This window comes from Ovis canadensis, chromosome 3 (genome assembly GCF_042477335.2).
Source record: "Ovis canadensis isolate MfBH-ARS-UI-01 breed Bighorn chromosome 3, ARS-UI_OviCan_v2, whole genome shotgun sequence".
Taxonomy (NCBI): Eukaryota; Metazoa; Chordata; class Mammalia; order Artiodactyla; family Bovidae; genus Ovis; species Ovis canadensis.
The window spans coordinates 46,719,052-46,736,891 of record NC_091247.1 but is presented as its reverse complement, the minus strand read 5'-3'; the positions used below and the strand labels follow the sequence as shown (position 1 = coordinate 46,736,891).

Below are 17,840 nucleotides of genomic sequence, written 5' to 3'. Positions count from 1 at the left end.
TAACACAAAACATTAAAACCTAAAGAGTAGGAAAAGAATACCACCACCACATTAAATAAGAAATGCAAACAGCCAATAAAAATGAGTGTTTAAAATTGGTTATCACATTTTTTGCTGAAATATTCAGCAAAAGTGAGAGTGCTTAAGTTGCAAAAACACTACTGAAAGAATAGAAATCAGTATATCCTCTCTGGAAAGCAATTAGACATATAAAACAAAGAAGTTTACATTTTTAAAACCACTTCTAAAAGTTTGTATTTTTAACCACTTCTAAGAATCTATTTTTAAAAACCCAGTGATTAAAGATTTATATGCAAGGATGTTCATTTGCAGCTTTATTTGTAATACTGAAGAACCGAAAACAAGAATACCATGAAGAAAAATTAAATTGCATACAAAATAGGACATCATACAGACAAAAACATGTTTTAAAAAAGTTAAGGGAAACGATCAAACAATCTTAGGTGAGAAAAGCTACTATATATATATATATATATATATATATATATATATATCTCATTCTCAATTTTAAAACTGCTGGGACCCCCCTGGTGGTCCAATGGCTGAGGCCCAGTCACTGCTGAGGGCTCTGGTTCAATTCTTAGCAGGGGAATTAAGAGTCCACAAACCATGTAGTGCCATCAGAAAAAAAAAAATGTAAATATGTACCTAAAAAATATGATGTAAAAATACTTCAAAGCATTACCAGAAATCATCATTGGATAGTAAGATTATGGGTGACTTAAACTTGAATAGTTTTGGGGGGGTTTTGGGGAGGAAGGGGACATGCCATGGGATCTTAGTTCCCCCACCAGGAAAGTAACCCACAACCCTGCAGTGGAAGCATGGAGCTTAACTACTGGACTGCCAGGGGAAGTCCCTGCAACCTGCAATCAAGAAAAATAAGAGTAAATGAAGGAGAGAAAGGGAGCACAGCCCATTTGGAAACACCTTGGTCATTACTGAAAAGTTTCACACTTTCTGAAAAAAATAAAAATTCTCATTAATACACATTCAACCCACACATAAATACTTGTAAGGTAAAAATATAGATACTATCATTATTAAACATATTAAAAATATTAAAATATTTCATAAATACAGTGCTATAGCTAGATATCAAGTTATCACTGACAATGCAGATAGCTAGTAATAATCTACTAGTGCTTTATGATTTATAAGTTACTTTATAAAGATGTATGAGTTGAAACTCTACTACTTTTGAAAAATAATATTTCAAACAGTAACTATTTTAAGAGAATATAATCTTGGCAAGATTTACTGAAATAAAAAATTTAGTCATTTGGTACTATATTGCAGTAAAATCAAATTTCCAATCAGTTCAAGTTTTAGAATTAAATGTCTACCAAAAAATGTTACATTACTAATGATTATTTCATGCTTATATACTTATATTTTTAAAACCCTAGAAATGTGAGGTTTATTAAAGAGCTCATTAGTGATAAATATTAAGATATATTAAGACAGACTACCATTCGGCTACATTTACCACCACTTATAAATTCTTTTTACAGCGAGTACAGAATCAAGCCCAAACTTGTGAAAACACTTAAAAATTTAGTAATTTTTTATTTTGCCAATCAGTGTACTCATGTCTTCCATTTGAATAGATCATCATAAAGTTTATACACTATGCTGCTGCTGCTGCTAAGTCGCTTCAGTTGTGTCCGACTCTGTGCGACCCCACAGACGGCAGCCCACCAGCCTCCCCGATCCCTGGGATTCTCCAGGCATGAACACTGGAGTGGAGTGCCATTTCCTTCTCCAATGCATTAAAGTGAAAAGTGAAAGTGAAGTCCCTCAGTTGTGTCCGACTCTTAGCGACCCCATGGGCTGCAGCCTACCAGGCTCCTCCGTCCATGGGATTTTCCAGGCAAGAGTACTGGAGTGGGGTGCCATTGCCTTCTCCATTATACAGCATAGCCTAATTGTTAAAGAGCATGAGCTTTTAGCCCAACCTGAGATTAAGCCCTCTACAAATCCTGACTCCACCAAATAAAGTCTAGTGACCCTAATCCTTGGTTCTCTTATCTAAAAAGGGGTGATAAGGTACCTACCTCAAAGAACTAATTAAGTTCCCAACACAAATGGCTCAATATTCTTTAAAAATAAAAATGCAAACAGAATTATTCTACAAATACTAATATCAGAGTATCCTGAGTTCTAGCTTAGATAATGCTACTAAGCAGGTGACAGGTGATCTTCAGCCAATCACTTAGCCTTATACTCTTTGTGACCCCATGGACTATACAGTTTATGGCATTCTCCAGGCCAGAATACTGAAGTGGGTAGCCTTTCCCTTCCCCAGGGGATCTTCCCAACCCAGGGATCAAACCCAGGTCTCCGGCATTGCGGGCGGATTCTTTACCAGCTGAACCACCAGGGAAGCCCAAGAATGCTGGAATGAGTAGCCTATCCCTTCTCCAGCGGATCTTCCCATCCCAGGGATCGGACTAGGGTCTCCTGCATTGCAGGTGGATTCTTTACCAACTGAGCTATCAGGGAAGCCCAATAAGAAAGTAAAAATGCAAGCAATTATTCTGCCGATACTGGTACCAGAGTAGCCCAAGTTCTAACTTAGATAAGACTACTAAGCAGGTGACAGGTGATCTCCAGCCAATCATTTAGTCTTTCTGAGGTTCAACTTTTTCACCTTTAAAACTGAGATACTAGAGTTTCCTGGTGATCCAGTAGTTAGGACTCCATGCTTTCACTGTAGTGGGCCTTGGTTCCATTCCTGGTCAGGAAACTAAGATCCTGAAAGCCACGTGGCAAGGCCAAAAAAAAAAATTGCAATACCAATACCTGCTCCTACCTATCACAAAGGACAGCTCGGAAAGACAAATGAATTGCCCATTTAAAACATCTGGCAAAGTGTAATTTACTAAACACACAGAGTAAAATCCACAACAAACAAATGGTTCAAAAGATGGCTGTACATTTAAAGCCATTTTCACTCTGCTATAGAGAAATTTACTTCACCAAGGCAGTGACTTCAATTAACTAGCTGAGCTAGCTATATGCTAATTGCCCAAAGCATAACTTCTCATCTATATCCACAAATGTTTTAGATTTAGTAACCTAGTTCAAAAAAGTAGCTATAAAAGCAGCAAATATACAAACTCAACAAGGAAAGGAATATAAACTTAAAATTATTTCCTAAACTGAACGAAACTCCCCAAACTGACAGGAGCAAAATTCACTCAATACATTCCAAACTTTTAAAACATCTTCCTTATTAAAAACAAAGCACTGGAAAGAATATGAAAACTCAAATATGTTAGTATTGTTGAAACTGGTTATTCTAACACTAAAGCCAAATGTTATTTTGAAAACTAATTTCAAGTTTCAGAGTATCTGTCAAGACTATACTAAAAAAAGGGAATGATGTGGTCCTTATTACCAAGTCCTAAGCCTGGTTCCACAGACATTACTTTAGTGGGCCCTTAACCTACAAAATTCTGTCTGAATACTGTACATATTTCTATGGTGAGAGGTTTAGATTCTCAGCAGGAGTAGAGGTGTAACTAATATCAATATTCTCATCAAAAACTGATGACAAGAGGAAGCTATTTTGTCATCTATTTTTAACTATACCACATTTTGTTATTTTTAAAATAAACACTTCACTGCAAGTCCTTAACCTTATCAAAACTCTAAGTATATTAGATATAAAGCTCTACTATCCACATCATGTCTACCTGTTCACTTAAAACACGACATTTTTACATTATGCATTTACTAGTGTGTCCAGACAGACTGAAGTTTGATCAGTGTTTGCAAATTAAACAAGAAGTAAGTTTTTAGTTTATTTTAATTCCATCTTCCCAACACACCACCTAAAAAATATACTTATTTATCCTTTTGGTTAAACTGTTCAGGGAGTTATAGAGAAAGACAGACGCAATATCTGGGGGCTTTAACTGAATTTCTAATCTAGGATGAACTGATGTTCATCTTTGCACAACTGTATGGTGGATAAAAAAAGAGATTTCATGTACAATTATTGTGAATGAGATTACAAGAAAGACATAACTTATTTTAATTACAAGTTTTATCAAGTTACAACCATCATGCTCCAACCCAGTCATGGATAAATGTTACTATAATGAGATATAGTTAACACCCTCTGCTCTCAGGGAACTTAAGCATCTTATGTTTGAGGTATAGTAACTAAACAAAGAAAAAATGAAAACAAATGTAAAACACCTAAGACAGAGGAACGGGGCAAGCAACTTGTCAAAGCTTGATATACCAACAGATGAAATTGCTCAAGTAATTTTTTTTTAAAGGAAGCTTCTTTGTCAGATTAGTATTTATAAGTCAAATTCTTAAACTGAAGTTTTAGAGGGTCTGCACTGCCAGTTTGTGAAACTGGCTCAACTAACCATATTTAATTAAAGGTAACAAAAGCCAAGTTTCTAACTCTCCATAAATCAACTGCATTTGTGAGTGCTAAATTCTAAGAGTTTCCCTAAGTGCTAAATTGTAGGGGTTCTTTCATTATGTCTCTTTTCAAAAGATAAGGATTAACAAACTTTAGCTTCTCTAGATAGCATGTCTAAGGTTTTTAATTTTTAAACATAACTATTAAAAGCGGGTTCTTACAACAAAATTCTGTAAAGCAATTATCCTTCAATAAAATATTAAAATATATAAAATAACATAGCTATCCTTTCCAATTTCAAAATAATCAAGCCATAATCCCACAACTTGCATCTGAGATATATAAAATACAGCTCACTGAAATAAGTACTAAGGACTTAAGTTTATGGTATCATAAACCACTTGCACCAAAAATAACAGTATCTTAAAATATATACAAATAACCTCAAAGGTGTACCTGTGGCTGATTCTTGTTGATATATGACAGAAAACCACACAATTCTATAAAGCAGTTATCCTCCAACTATAAAATTTAAATATATATATACAAATAATCTTAAAATTCCAGGAAATTTTAGAGTGAAACATACTGGAAAGTATAAATTTGTGCAAAAGCCTGCTTCCTTCCACCTGTCAGGAAGAAAATAGAGGTGAAAGTAAACTAGAACCCTTCCACTTTTATTATTGCCTTTGCTCATTAAACTCAAACACAAACTAGATGATATATTTTATTATCAAGTTGTTTTAAAGAATATTAGAAAGTAAACAGTTTGGCAGGCTTTCGAAATACCACGCACAAAACACAAATCCAAAATCCACAAAAGCTGTTCCTAAACGAACATTTTCTCAACCCTCAACTTTTTGTAAATTAATCTTTTATCTAATTCATGTCGCCCAACTAGGCCTTTGGGCCCAGAAATAGTTAACTTGCAACATGCCTTGCTTCTTTAAGCTAAGATACCATCTTACAAGAGTCTGGAGTAAAATAAATTAAAGGAATCTAACTAGAAAAGAGCAATGCACGCTTTGTAATAATCAAAAGTATATGAAATAAGGCCTTTCATTCCAGGACACAGGCCATGACTATCCCGGGATGGTATCTACTACAGTGCTCTCCTTGATATAAGAGAATTGATCATTAAAACGACGATTGGTACACTAAGAGACATCATTAATTTTTTAAAAAATAGATATAAGGGTTCCAATTATCACTATCACAGCTCATTTTCAGCTATTTAAGGACAGGCAGAAAGGTTTAACACACCTATACACCCCCAAGGGAGGGGAAAACCACCAACCACCTCCCAGGGAGTTTAATGAAAATTAGCAGGTAAGAGGCCTCGGCCGCACGCTGAAAATCAAAGAGGGCGGCCGGAGGGTCGAAGGGTTGACTGCAGAGGAGACTGGTACTCGGACCCCACCTCGCCTCACCTTCCCGTCAGGGCGAAGGGGGCGAAGGATCATTAGTGCCTTCGTTAATTGACACCTGTAATGAGGAAACTTTCCGAGCGGACAGCGCTCAGGCCCGGCCTGGCCGGAGCTCCGCGGCGGGCCCCTCTAGGGCGCCCAGGTAACCGGGCCGGGCTGGGCCCGAGGCGCCGCGGCGGCCGCGGCACCGCGCACCTTCCCGGGGCGCTAGGCCCGCACGCCGGCCGGCTCGGCCGCCGCCTCCCGCAGGCCGCGGCAGCTCGGGGAGGCCGGAGAGCGGCGCGGGGACCCCAAACCCTACACCCCGACAGGCCGCCGCCGCGGCTACTTACTTTCATTTAACACCTCCACCAGGTCTGCGCAGTTCTCGCACATCGTTCGGCCGCCGCCCCCCCCCTCCCCCGCTTCGGATCGCACTGACTGATCCCGATCGGCAGGGGGGAGGGGAGAGAGGCGGAGGAGGGGGCCGGCCGGCCGGCGGGGCGGGGAGGCGACGAGGGCGGGCGGCGGCGGGGACGGGGCGGGGAGCTGGAGAATGGGGGAGGGGGCCGGCGGTCCCTGGAGCGGGCGGGGGAGTGGAGGGGGGCGAGGGGAGGTGCGCAGGCCGGAGGGGCGCGGAGGCGCCGGCGGCGGGGAAGGGGGGGGGGGGAGGACGGGGGGAGGGGAGAGGGAGGGAGGGGGCGGGTGGGGAGCGAAGCAGCAGAGTCACTTCACCGACCAGACGCCGCGGCCACCGCCGACGCCGCCGCCATTTTAATAGAGCGTTCGGGCTGCGCTCGGCTTTTTCCGTCCGGGCGAAGGAGCCGACGAAAAGGGCCTCGCGCTCTCATTCCTGCGCCTCCCTCCCTCTCTTCGCCTCCCACCTCTCCCTCCGCACACACGCCGCACGCCCCACACCCCGCCGCGGCCGGCTCGCCGCCCTCCCTTTCCTCTTCCGTCGGGCCTCCCCGCCCTCGGTCCACCCCCTCCGCGCGCTCGCCCACCCCGCCCAGCCCGGATCTCTGTCAGCGGCCGGAAGGGAAGCGCGAAGCCAGCGCGGCCGCGGGGGGAGTCCGGGTGAGTTGGAGAAGATGGCGGAGCTCCGAGCGGGTCGTGGTTGCGCGGCGTCGCCCACCGAGGCCGCTCCGCGGGCCCGGAGGCCCAGCAAGCGCCGGGTCACTCTCACCGCCCTGTCCTCCGCCCCTGCGCTTGGCCATTTTAACTCTGGGTCCCCCAGGGTGACTTGGTACTCATTTGTCTCGTCTCCCTCACCCAAACTCAGGCCTTTGGGGTTGCGGGAGGCTGGGGTTCCGGGAAGCCGGCTGGAGCGACGCCGCAGCCCAGGAGGGGACACGCAGCCCTCTCCCCGCGGGGTTTTGGAAGAATGGAACAGCCCCGGGCTGGCTTAACCTGCGAGCGTGTCCTCGAGCAGTGATACATTGATGTGACTAGAAATGGCGGAGTGAAGTGTCCCGGGCAGCTCCTTCTCTTTCCGCCAGAGGGCCCCCTACGAATTACCCTGAGTTTTCACCTGACATAGCGTACGTAGTGTGCTTCCCGGCGAAGAGCACATAATACGGGAATTAAGTCGGAGAGCGGAGAATGAAGAACAGGTGGAGGGAAGTGGCCATTCAGCTGAAGTTTGTTGTTGTAACAATTAGCTAGCGTGGGGAAAATCTTCCTCGCCTGCACTGATACTGTCCTTACTGATTTCTGTATCTAGTACATTCCTTTAGAGATATGATTGAGAAGTCCAGTTTACATAGTAGCATCTTTGAGATCCGTAGCCAGAGAGCTTTGGAGGCCTTGTGGGAATTCTTTTACAGAGTTTCTCGAGGTTAGATCAGACCATCCCTTCACTGGAGGACCACCTTGCCGGTTTTCTTTGCCGTTCTGCCGCTTTAAGTTGATGCTGTAAAGTTTCTGTTAAACCTGTTTTGAGTTGTTCCATCCGAGCAGGTGATCCTTAGGAGCTGTAACTATTTTGCCATTGTCTTCTCTTCTTCCCAGCTTTCCCAGAAAATTTGGGTTTCTGCAGACTTTGGATCCTGTAGCAGCCATTGTCGATCCAACATGCATCCCCACCCACCCCTCTTCTCTTCCTACAGGGAAACTTACCAAACCCTAGTTTGTTTTACTGGTGGCAGCTGAGACTCAGGAAGCTTGATACGTGAAAGGAAAGCCCCAGGGATTCTTGGTGTTTGCTTTAAAATGTCATGAACACTGCTCAGTATGCTGTAATAACATGTGGGAAAGAATTTGAAAAAGAATAAATACATGTATAATTGAATCACACCAGAAACTAATACAACGTTGTTAATCAGCAATATAAAATGAAAAATTTAAAACATTATGTAATTGTTTCTCTAGGGTTACCCATATTGTTTTGAGTTCTTGCCAATGAAATATAAGCAGAAATCTGCAGAGGTCTGTTGCAGGGAAAAGCCAATTCTGACTCCGCGTTGGAACTGTTTCGATGACTTGCTTTTCTCTGCTTTTGTTATCTTAATCATACATAATGGCCTGCTTCAGAGAGTCCTGCCCCTCTGCCTTACTGTTAAAGTGCCTTTGTTCGGAACCCCCTGTCCACCTGTAGATGGCAGGAAGGAAGAAATTAACACATACACTGCCTCAGAGCTTGCCATTCTAGGAGTTATTTGCAAGATTAATGGCCTTTTCACTTTGTTTCTTCACCTACCCCCTATCTCTGATCTGTGAAACATTCTAGCATCCAGATGGTCATTTGAAACTTTAGTTTGCCATCTTCTCCATCATCCTGGGCTTTCCAAATAAAGTCCTTGCCTAAACACCTCATCTCCTTTTCATTGGCCTGTCTTGTGGCGAGCAGAGCGAGCTTGGACTCCTAATAGGTCTTTGAGAATTTCCCATTCCTAATTTTAAAAAAAAGGACAAATTCAGCAGACCTGTGCCTTAACTCTTTCTTTCTGCCTGAAACATGATCTTCATGCTCTAATAAAGCATCTAGTCTGATTTTTTTAAACAACGAAACCACAACAGGGTAAAAGCCAACCATAAAGTTGATAATAAGATGTAGGACCCTGATGCATCTTTGAGCAGCTCTCCACCCCTAGACTGACTATGCAAGAAAAAATAAATCCCTTTTTCCTTAAGCCACCCTTATATTTCCATTACTTGTAGCCAAACACATTGCTAACTGATAGTTATTTTTGAATCAGTCCACTATGGTTTTTAAGACCAGAGATAACCCATAACAGTTCTTGAAAATGAGGACAACTAGTACTATAAAGGCAGAGTACCAGGGTGTAATACATCCCAGGTGCCTTTAGTGCTAAAGAACTTGCCCAGCAATGCAGGAGACATAAGCAATAGGGGTTCAATCCCTGATTCAGGAAGATCCCCTGGAGAAGGGAATTGCAACCCACTCCAGTATTCTTGCCTCGAGAATCCCATAGACAGAGGAGTCTGGCAGGCAGTCCATGGGGTCGCAAAGAGTTGGACACGACTGGAGCATCTTAGCACATGCAGGATATATACAAGACACACTTTGATCTTTAAAGAAATAGCTTAACAATTGCCACCCAATTGTTCAAGGAATTATGTGAAATGATGCTTAGTTTAAAATGCTTTTGAGAGTCTATTGAGATTTATTGTCATGAATGATCATGGAGCTTCAGTCATCACTTTAGCGCTCAACAAATTTTTCTGTTATGTACCAAATAATATTTTAGGAATCACAGGCAGTCCAAGTCTCTCATCACAACTATTCAACTCTGTTAGCACAAAAGCAGCCATAGATGATACACCATGGAATAAGTGTGGCTGTGTTCCAATAAAAATTTTAATGGACACTGAAAATTGATATTCATATTTTCATGTTACAAAATACTATTTTTGTTTTGATTTTTTCTGACCACTTAAAAATGTAAAAACCATTCTTAGCCTACAGTCCATACAAAAACGTGATGTGAAAATGGCCAGATTTGGCCTATGGGCTCTAGTTCACCATCCCTTTATCCACTTCAGTTGCTTAAGAGAGAAAAGCATAGAAGCCAATAAAACAAGGTTGCCTGCCTAACTAGAATCTTCACTCTTCTGTGCTGACTTGTTAAATTTATCAACAGAGACCTTTGAATATATTTGAAAGATGTGCATTCCAAAAGAATAAAGCTGAATCTGTTAAATACCCCCTAAATTCCTCATGCAAATCCGAATTTTCAAACCAATAATAAGCAATCACCATATACCCTCTACAGCTAGATTGATCAAGATGACTGTCTTCAATATTTTGTATACATGTCACCATCTAGTGGTAGAATTATGCTTTCAGTAAAATTATACAATCTACTTTAAAATTTCTAATTCTTGAGTTTGTTGTGTATGTGTGGTATATTCCTAGGTACTTGACTGAAAGCCAGCCCACATAAACACCTTGGAAAATTAATACTGCCATGGAAATTATTTGCTCTTCTTAGCATTCTGATTGCAGTTATTGATCACAGGATTTTTGTCTCTGGAGTTTGGGGCTAAAGCCTGGCATTACTATCCAGAAACAGTTATTACAAAATTTATTCTTCTCCCTCACACCCACACTCATTGTCATTTTGTGAAACTTAAGGCCATTCTTAGAAGGCAGGTATGCTGTTGTTTTCTCTCCACTGCACCTAGATCAGTGCTTTGTATATTAACTCAGCAAACTGCTGTTTGGTTCTTAAACTGCTGTCATAAATTGGATTATATCACCTCCCTACTTAGGTCTCTTCAGCATTGGTCTCTTCAGCATTTCCTATTACATTTAGAATAAACTCTGTTTGGGCCTTCCCCACCTATCCTGTTTTTAACATCACTGTTGCTACATTCCAGCCACGCTAGTGTGCTTTCTAACAAAAACATCCCACTCTGGTTCTTGGTGAATGTTTCTTTCTAGGACATGCTTTCTAATTCTGAAATGGCTAACTTCTTATCCTTGAGGTTTCAACCTACACACCATCTAAAAAACTCCCCTGTAATATTATATCACAGCACTATTTCCACTGTAGCTCTTCCTATAATTATTTTATTTCTGTTTATTTGTATCAGTATGCATTAGACTGCAAGTAAAATTTTTTTCAGAATAAATGGCTTAAACAAGTAGGGCTTGTTTTCCTCTTGTAACAGACAACAGTAGCTAGGTCAGGCTGATACAGTGGCTCAAGGGTATGGACCCAAGCTCTTTGATTCTTTCTGACTTCTGTATATTGGCTTGTAATCTAGTTGTAAGATGGCCACCATAGCACCAACTTTACACCACAGCACCAACTGTCTGGTTTAAAGACAAGAAGAAGGAAAGATGGTGATGTCCTGTCCTGGATTGGATTCTCCCAAAAGCAGGCCCTGAAACAAGGACACAAATGGAGAGAATTCATTTTGATGTCATCCCAAGAAACACCCAAGAAACACAGGATACTGAAAAGTGAGAAGGAAATTTGGGGAGGGGCTACTAATCAGTAAAGAATTATTAACATTAAGCTCTTTAGTCCCAGGGGTAACTGGAGTCTGATTCTGCTGGGAAACTACAAACCAGTATAAAACATGTCTTAAAATCATTCTACCTGAGGGACAAGGAAGCTAGGTATTTATATCTTCTCCTTCTAGTCACTGCTTGATTGTTGTTAGGAGGAAGGGGTATGAGCAGCAAAGTCAGCTTGGCTTTGCTCAGGTAGGCAGAGAACAGCCTCAGACATAGAAATCCAGGTGCTAGTAGTTGGGAGTTTGGCCGCTGTGCATGAAGTGATAAGATCTAGGGAATATGGGCAGAGCACTCTCAGTATCTTATATGCCCCACTTCGCTCTTCTGTCTGCCTTGAGTACAGGGACGGTATCTGGAGAAGCAGCCCCGATTTCAAAATAATAAATCTATAGGCAAAAAGCAAAAGCCAAGGCACTGAAAATGACAGAGTAGAAAGAGAAAAGGTCTGGGTCCCTGGTCGCATTGTTGAACAGCTGAATCAGTGTTAGCAACTACTTGTTACTATATAAGACATTTGATGATCCAACAAAAAATTAAACCCTAAGGCCACTATTGGAGTTTTGTGGCACAGTGCTGTCATTAAAAATTGTGTGAAGCTAAAAGTTGCTCAGTCATGTCCAACTCTTTGTGACTGCATGGACTGTATAGAATTCTCTAGGCCAGAATACTGGCCATTCCCTTCTCCAGCGGATCTTCCCAAAAGCAATGGAGAGCTTCTAAGTGTGGAAGTAAGACAATCAGGTTGTATTTTAAAATATTCTGACTAATCTGTAGAGAATAGATTTGAGATAGGGACAACTGAGGGTTATTAATATTAATCCAGAAAGATGATGATAGTTTGGAGAAAGGTAAAAGGAAAGAAATGGGAGAGCCCATTCTAAGGTTATTTTAGAGTTAGAAAGAAAAAAACAAACACAAGACTGGTTGAGGGACTTCCTGGGTGATCCAGTGGTTAAGAATCCAATTTCCAATGCAGGGCACGAGGGTTCAATCCTTAGTCTGGGAACTAGGGTTCCACATGCCATGTGGCAACTAAGCTTGCACACCACAACTACGAAGCCTACATACCTCAACAAGATCCCGAGTACCACAACTAAGACCCAACGTAGCCAAAAATAAATAAATACATACTTGGTTGATGGGTATGGGAGAGAAGATAGTATTAGAGCCGTCTCCAAATTTGTAATTTGCACAAGTGGGTAAATGGTGGTGCTGTGCCATTCACCAAGATAGGGATCATTTAAAGGAGGGCCATAGAGAAGTATAGTGACAGGTACTATGTGTTTTTTTTTAAGATTTATTTTTTGCTGCACTGGGTCTTTGTTGATGCTAACAGGCTTTCTCTAGCTGGCATGAGCAGAGGCTACTCTTTGTTGCAGTGCACAAGCTTCTCATTGTGGTGGCTTCTCTTGTTGCAAAGTGCGGACTCTAGAACACAGGGCTCAGTAGCTATGGCATATGGGCTTAGTTGCCCCGAGGCATGTGGGATCTTCCCAGACCAGGGACTGAACTCATGTCCCCTGCATTGACAGGCAGATTCTTAACCACTGAGCCACCAGGGAAGCCCACAGGTACTATTTTAGAAGTGCTCAGCCTGAGGTACCTGAGAGGTAACCAAAAGGAGTTGTTAATTAAGCAGTTGTTTGAATCTAAAGCACAGAAGAACATTCTGGGCTGGAAGTGTTAATATGAAAGCAGTTCTTAGTATGCTAGCTCTTTGCCTTATGGGGAAAAGAAAACTGCTGGATATTTAGCATTACAAGTTTCAGGCATGAAGAAGTAGGAAAAAACCAGTTCCCTCAACTGTTCTCTTATCAGGAGAGCAAAAACTTTCCAGAAATCCTAACTTTACATTTGGTCTCATTACCCAAAACTCTGTCACATGGCCTCCTTTAAGCCTCAAAGAAAGCTTGAAAATCCAGTGTTTCATTTTACAGCCTGCATGATGGAAGAAGGAAAAGCTAGCTGGCAGCGAGTACCAAGTTTACAGTATCTGCTGCAAGTGGTAAATGAAGCCATGGGATCGTACAGGGAGAGGGAATACCTAGAAGAGAGAGCCTCAAAGAACTCTTAACATCTAAAGTTTGGGTAGAAGAGAGGATGCCGCAAAAACTTGAAAGAATATGGTGGAGAAGGAGGGATTTGGGTACCATTTAAGCCAAGGGAATAGAACTCAAAAAGGATGAAAATTACACTTGTTAAGTGCTGCAAAGTCAACTAAAGTGAGATCTATCCAGTATTCATTATATTTATTAGATTTAGTGCATGGAGGTCATGGGAGGAGGAATTCTAGATGCTGAAGCCTCATTACAGTAGACAGAAGATCATTTATAATAAAACTTTTAAAATAGAAAACTATTTGGGACTCTAAAGAGAAGGTGGGATAACTAGATGAGGAAGAAGACTAATATGTATAAATGCTAATGGAAACATGAAAATAATAGGTAAATTTCATGGTACATGCTGTGTGACGGACAGTTTTCAGCACTCCTTTAATTCTCACAGCCACCTTGTGTGGAATGTTCTATTCTCCCTGTTTCCCAAAGAGAATAACAAGGCACAGGGAGGTTAAGTAACTTGTCCCACAGACATAAGGTGTTGATCCTAGAACAGAAAAGGCAGAGTGGTGGCTATAAGAAGGTAAGAGGAGATGGAATCAGTATTATTGCACAGAGGGAAAGATTGACCTTTGATAACAAGAAGGAAGAAAAGGATACGGGTACCCACATATGTACATTTGATGATCAGGAGTCAAGGGAGTTCCCATCAGATGACTTTTGGGTTTTTTCCTGAAATAAAAGGCAAAATTATTTATTTCTATTAATTTTATACTTAAATGTTTTTGGATCAGAGTTTACACCAGGCAAATGAAACGGCAGAAAGCAAAATGGTGGATTGGGGAGACTACTGTATATGTTTACATGTATCAAATTTTGGCATTGGACCTTGCAGACTATTAAGAATACATGCAAAAATCAAAAATATTTATTTTGGCAGATCATGGTCAAACTCCTGTGTATTTAGTGAAACAAAAATATATATTGCTAAATTCTAATTGACCTAGTAACCAGCAGATAATTTTATTTTTTAATAAGAGTAGGAAATAAAACATTTAATAAGATGAAATAAGAATTGACAATAATTTGAATAAAAATATTATATAATTTGACAAATAAGTTGTAATTACCTTCTTGATTTATTTATACCTTACCTGAAAGAAATTCTATAAAAATATTTAACTTTGACTTTATTTTTTAATACTTCTTTATTTATTTGACTATGCTACGTCTTAGTTGCAGAATTCAGGATCTTTAGTTGTGGTATGTGGGATCTAGTTCCTTGAACAGTGATCGAAACTGGGCCCCCTGCATTGGCGTAGAGTCTTAGTCACTGGACCACCAGGGAAGTCCTGATTTTATTTATTGTATCCAATAATCCCCTCCCCAAATTAAAAACAAACACCATCACCAGTAAATACACTGCTTCTTCTATTCAAATATGATTTTCCTTCCAGCCAATGATACATCTAAGAAATAAGTAATTGAAGAGCTGAAAGAAAAATTTGTTTACCTTTAAATATGGGATGGAGATGAGCCATTTTGGTGTGTTTGAGGCTTTCTTGGCCTACAAGGTCACTCTCTCAAGAGCTATTCATTTCTTGACTGTTGTTGGGAATGAAAGAGACAAGTCACTGACCAGACCAATCTATATACAAGCATATCTCAATTTTATTGAGCTTCCGAAATAGCTGCCTTAATATTGAAGGTTTGTGGCAACCCTGCATCTAGCAAATCTATCAGCAACATTGTTCCAATGCCACTTGCTCACTTCATGTGTCTGTCACATTGTAGAAATTCTCGAAATATTCCATACTTTTTCAGTGATCTGTGATCACTGATCTTTGATGTTGCTATTGTAATTGTTTTTGGGTGTCACAAACAGCACACATGTAAAGTGGCAGACAACCAATTGTTAAAATAACAAAGGATTTAGAATATTAGGATATTATGTAAATTGAGTTTATTAAACAGCAGCCAGGTTTGAGAGGATTGACTCCAGTTTTGAAAGAAGTTCACCTGTGGATAAAATTCTGTCAAACAGCATTATGTGCTACAGAGAAATTATTCATGAAATGAAGAGTTGATCCATGTGGCAAACTTCACTGCTGTCTTATTTTAAGAAATTGCCAGAGCTGCCCCAACCTTGAGCAACCACCAACCTAATAGAGCAGTCAGCAGCCATCAAGATCAAGATAAGACTCTCCACCAGAAAAAAAGAGTACCACTCACTGAATGCTCAGCATTTTTTTCCAACAGTAAACTATTATTTTTACCAATGAAATATTTTTAAATTAAGGTATGTACATTTTTAAAGACAATGCTTTTGCACACTACAGTATGCTGTACACATACCTTTTTTTTTATTTTTGGCTGCACCACCTACCTTGCTGGATTTTATTTCGCCAACCAGGGATTGAAACCAGACCTTTGACAGTGAGCATGTGGAGTCCTGAGGATTTCCCTGGTGCCTCAGACGGTAAAGCCTCTGCCTACAATGAGGGAGACCCGGGTTCGATCCTGGGGTTGGGAAGATCTCCTGGAGAAGGAAATGGCAACCCACTCCAGTACTCTTGCCTGGAAAATCCCATAGACGGAGGAGCCTGGTAGGCTACAGTCCATGGGGTCCGAAAGAGTCGGACACGACTGAGCGACTTCAGACTCAGACTATGCGGAGTCCTAACCACTGGACACCAGAGAATTCCCTAAACATACCTTTTAGATGCACTATAAAATGGAAAAATCCATGTAACTTATTTAATTATAACATCTGGATTAGGGCTTTCCCGGTGGCTCAGTGGGAAAGACTCTCCCTGCCAATGCAAGAGACACAGTTTTGTCAATCCCTGATCCTGGAGGGTCCCACATGCCACAGAGCAACTGAGTTCATGCACCACAACCATTGAGTCTGTGCTCTAGAGCCTGGGTGCAGCGACTACTGAAGCCCAAGTGCCCTAGAGCCAGGGCTCCACAACAAGAGAAGCCACCACAATGAGAGGTCCACGCACTGCAACTGGATCGTAGCCCCCGCTTGCTGCACCTACAGAAAACCCTGCACAGCAACGAAGGCCCAGCACAAATAAATAAATAGATAAAATTATAATATCGGGTTCACTGCAGCAGTCTCAGACCCAACTTAAGAGTATCCTCTGAAGGATATGGTATTACCTGACAATAGGCCAGAGCCTGACATTTTAATAAAATATATATAGCAGGGAAGAAAGATCCTATAAAAGCATGGAGTGATTTAACTAATCAAGCTGGTTATAGAAAAGGCAGAGGAACCAGAGATCAAACTGCCAACATCTTCTGGATCATGGAAACAGCAAGAGAGTTCCAGAAAAACATCTATTTCTGCTTTATTGACTATGCCAAAGCCTTTGATTGTGTGGATCACAATCAACTGTGGAAAATTCTGAAAGAGATGGGAATACCAGACCACCTAACGTGCCTCTTGAGAAACCTATATGCAGGTCAGGAAGCAACAGTTAGAACCGGACATGGAACAACAGACTGGTTCCAAATAGGAAAATGAGTGCGTCAAGGCTATATATTGTCACCCTGCTTATTTAACTTCTATGCAGAGTACATCATGAGAAACGCTGGGCTGGAAGAAGCACAAGCTGGAATCAAGATTGCCGGGACAAATATCAATAACCTCAGATATGCACATGATACCACCCATATGGCAGAAAGTGAAGAGGAACTAAAAAGCCTCTTGATGAAAGTGAAAGAGGAGAGTGAAAAAGTTGGCTTAAAGCTCAACATTCAGAAAACTAAGGTCATGGCATCTGGTCCCATCACTTCATGGGAAACAGATGGGGAAACAATGTGAGACTTTATTTTTCTGGGCTCCAAAATCACTGCAGATGGTGACTGCAGCCATGAAATTAAAAGACTCTTACTCCTTAGAAGGAAAGTTATGACCAACCTAGATAGCATATTCAAAAGCAGAGACATAACTTTGCCAACAAAGATCCATCTAGTCAAGGCTATGGTTTTTCCAGTGGTCATGTATGGATTTGAGAGTTGGACTGTGAGGAAAGCTGAATGCCAAAGAATTGATGTTTTTGAACTGTGGTGTTGGAGAAGACTCTTGAGAGTCCCTTGAACTGCAAGGAGATCCAACCAGTCCATTCTACAGGAGATTGGTCCTGGGTGTTCTTTGGAAGGAATGATGCTAAAGATGAAACTCCAATACTTTGGCCACCTGATGTGAAGAACTGATTCATTGGAAAAGACTCTGCTGCTGGGAAAGACTGAAGGCGGGAGGAGAAGGGGACAACAGAGATGGCATCACTGACTTCATGGACATGAGTTTGAGTGAGCTCCGGGAGTTGGTGATGGACAGGGAGGCCTGGCGTGCTGCAATTCATGGGGTCGCAAAGAGTCGGACACGACTGAGCGACTGAACTGAACTGAAAGGAGACTTCCCCAAAACCAATAATTAGAATTGTCATTTTGTTACCCATACACCCTAG

At 41.4% G+C, this 17,840-nt stretch overlaps 1 protein-coding gene and 1 long non-coding RNA gene across 5 annotated transcripts in view; both read right to left on the bottom strand.

Moving 5' to 3' along the window:
* USP34 (ubiquitin specific peptidase 34) overlaps positions 1-6,826 on the bottom strand; it is a 230,772-nt gene extending 223,946 nt beyond the window's left edge. For 3 of the 4 annotated variants that reach the window (XM_069580354.1, XM_069580356.1, XM_069580355.1), the window contains exon 1: positions 6,168-6,826. In XM_069580354.1, coding sequence (XP_069436455.1) covers positions 6,168-6,210 — 43 coding nt within the window. In that variant the 5' untranslated portion in view covers positions 6,211-6,826. The remainder of the gene's footprint in view (positions 1-6,167) is intronic. The other variant, XM_069580357.1, reaches the window with a different exon arrangement.
* A 2,786-nt stretch (positions 6,827-9,612) lies between these two features.
* Positions 9,613-17,368, bottom strand: LOC138435545 (uncharacterized). Its single transcript, XR_011255133.1, has 3 exons — positions 14,873-17,368; positions 14,030-14,091; positions 9,613-11,166 (listed from the first exon to the last, which is right to left on the bottom strand). It is a non-coding gene; the product is annotated as an uncharacterized lncRNA (long non-coding RNA).
* Between the last annotated feature and the right edge of the window lie 472 nt (positions 17,369-17,840).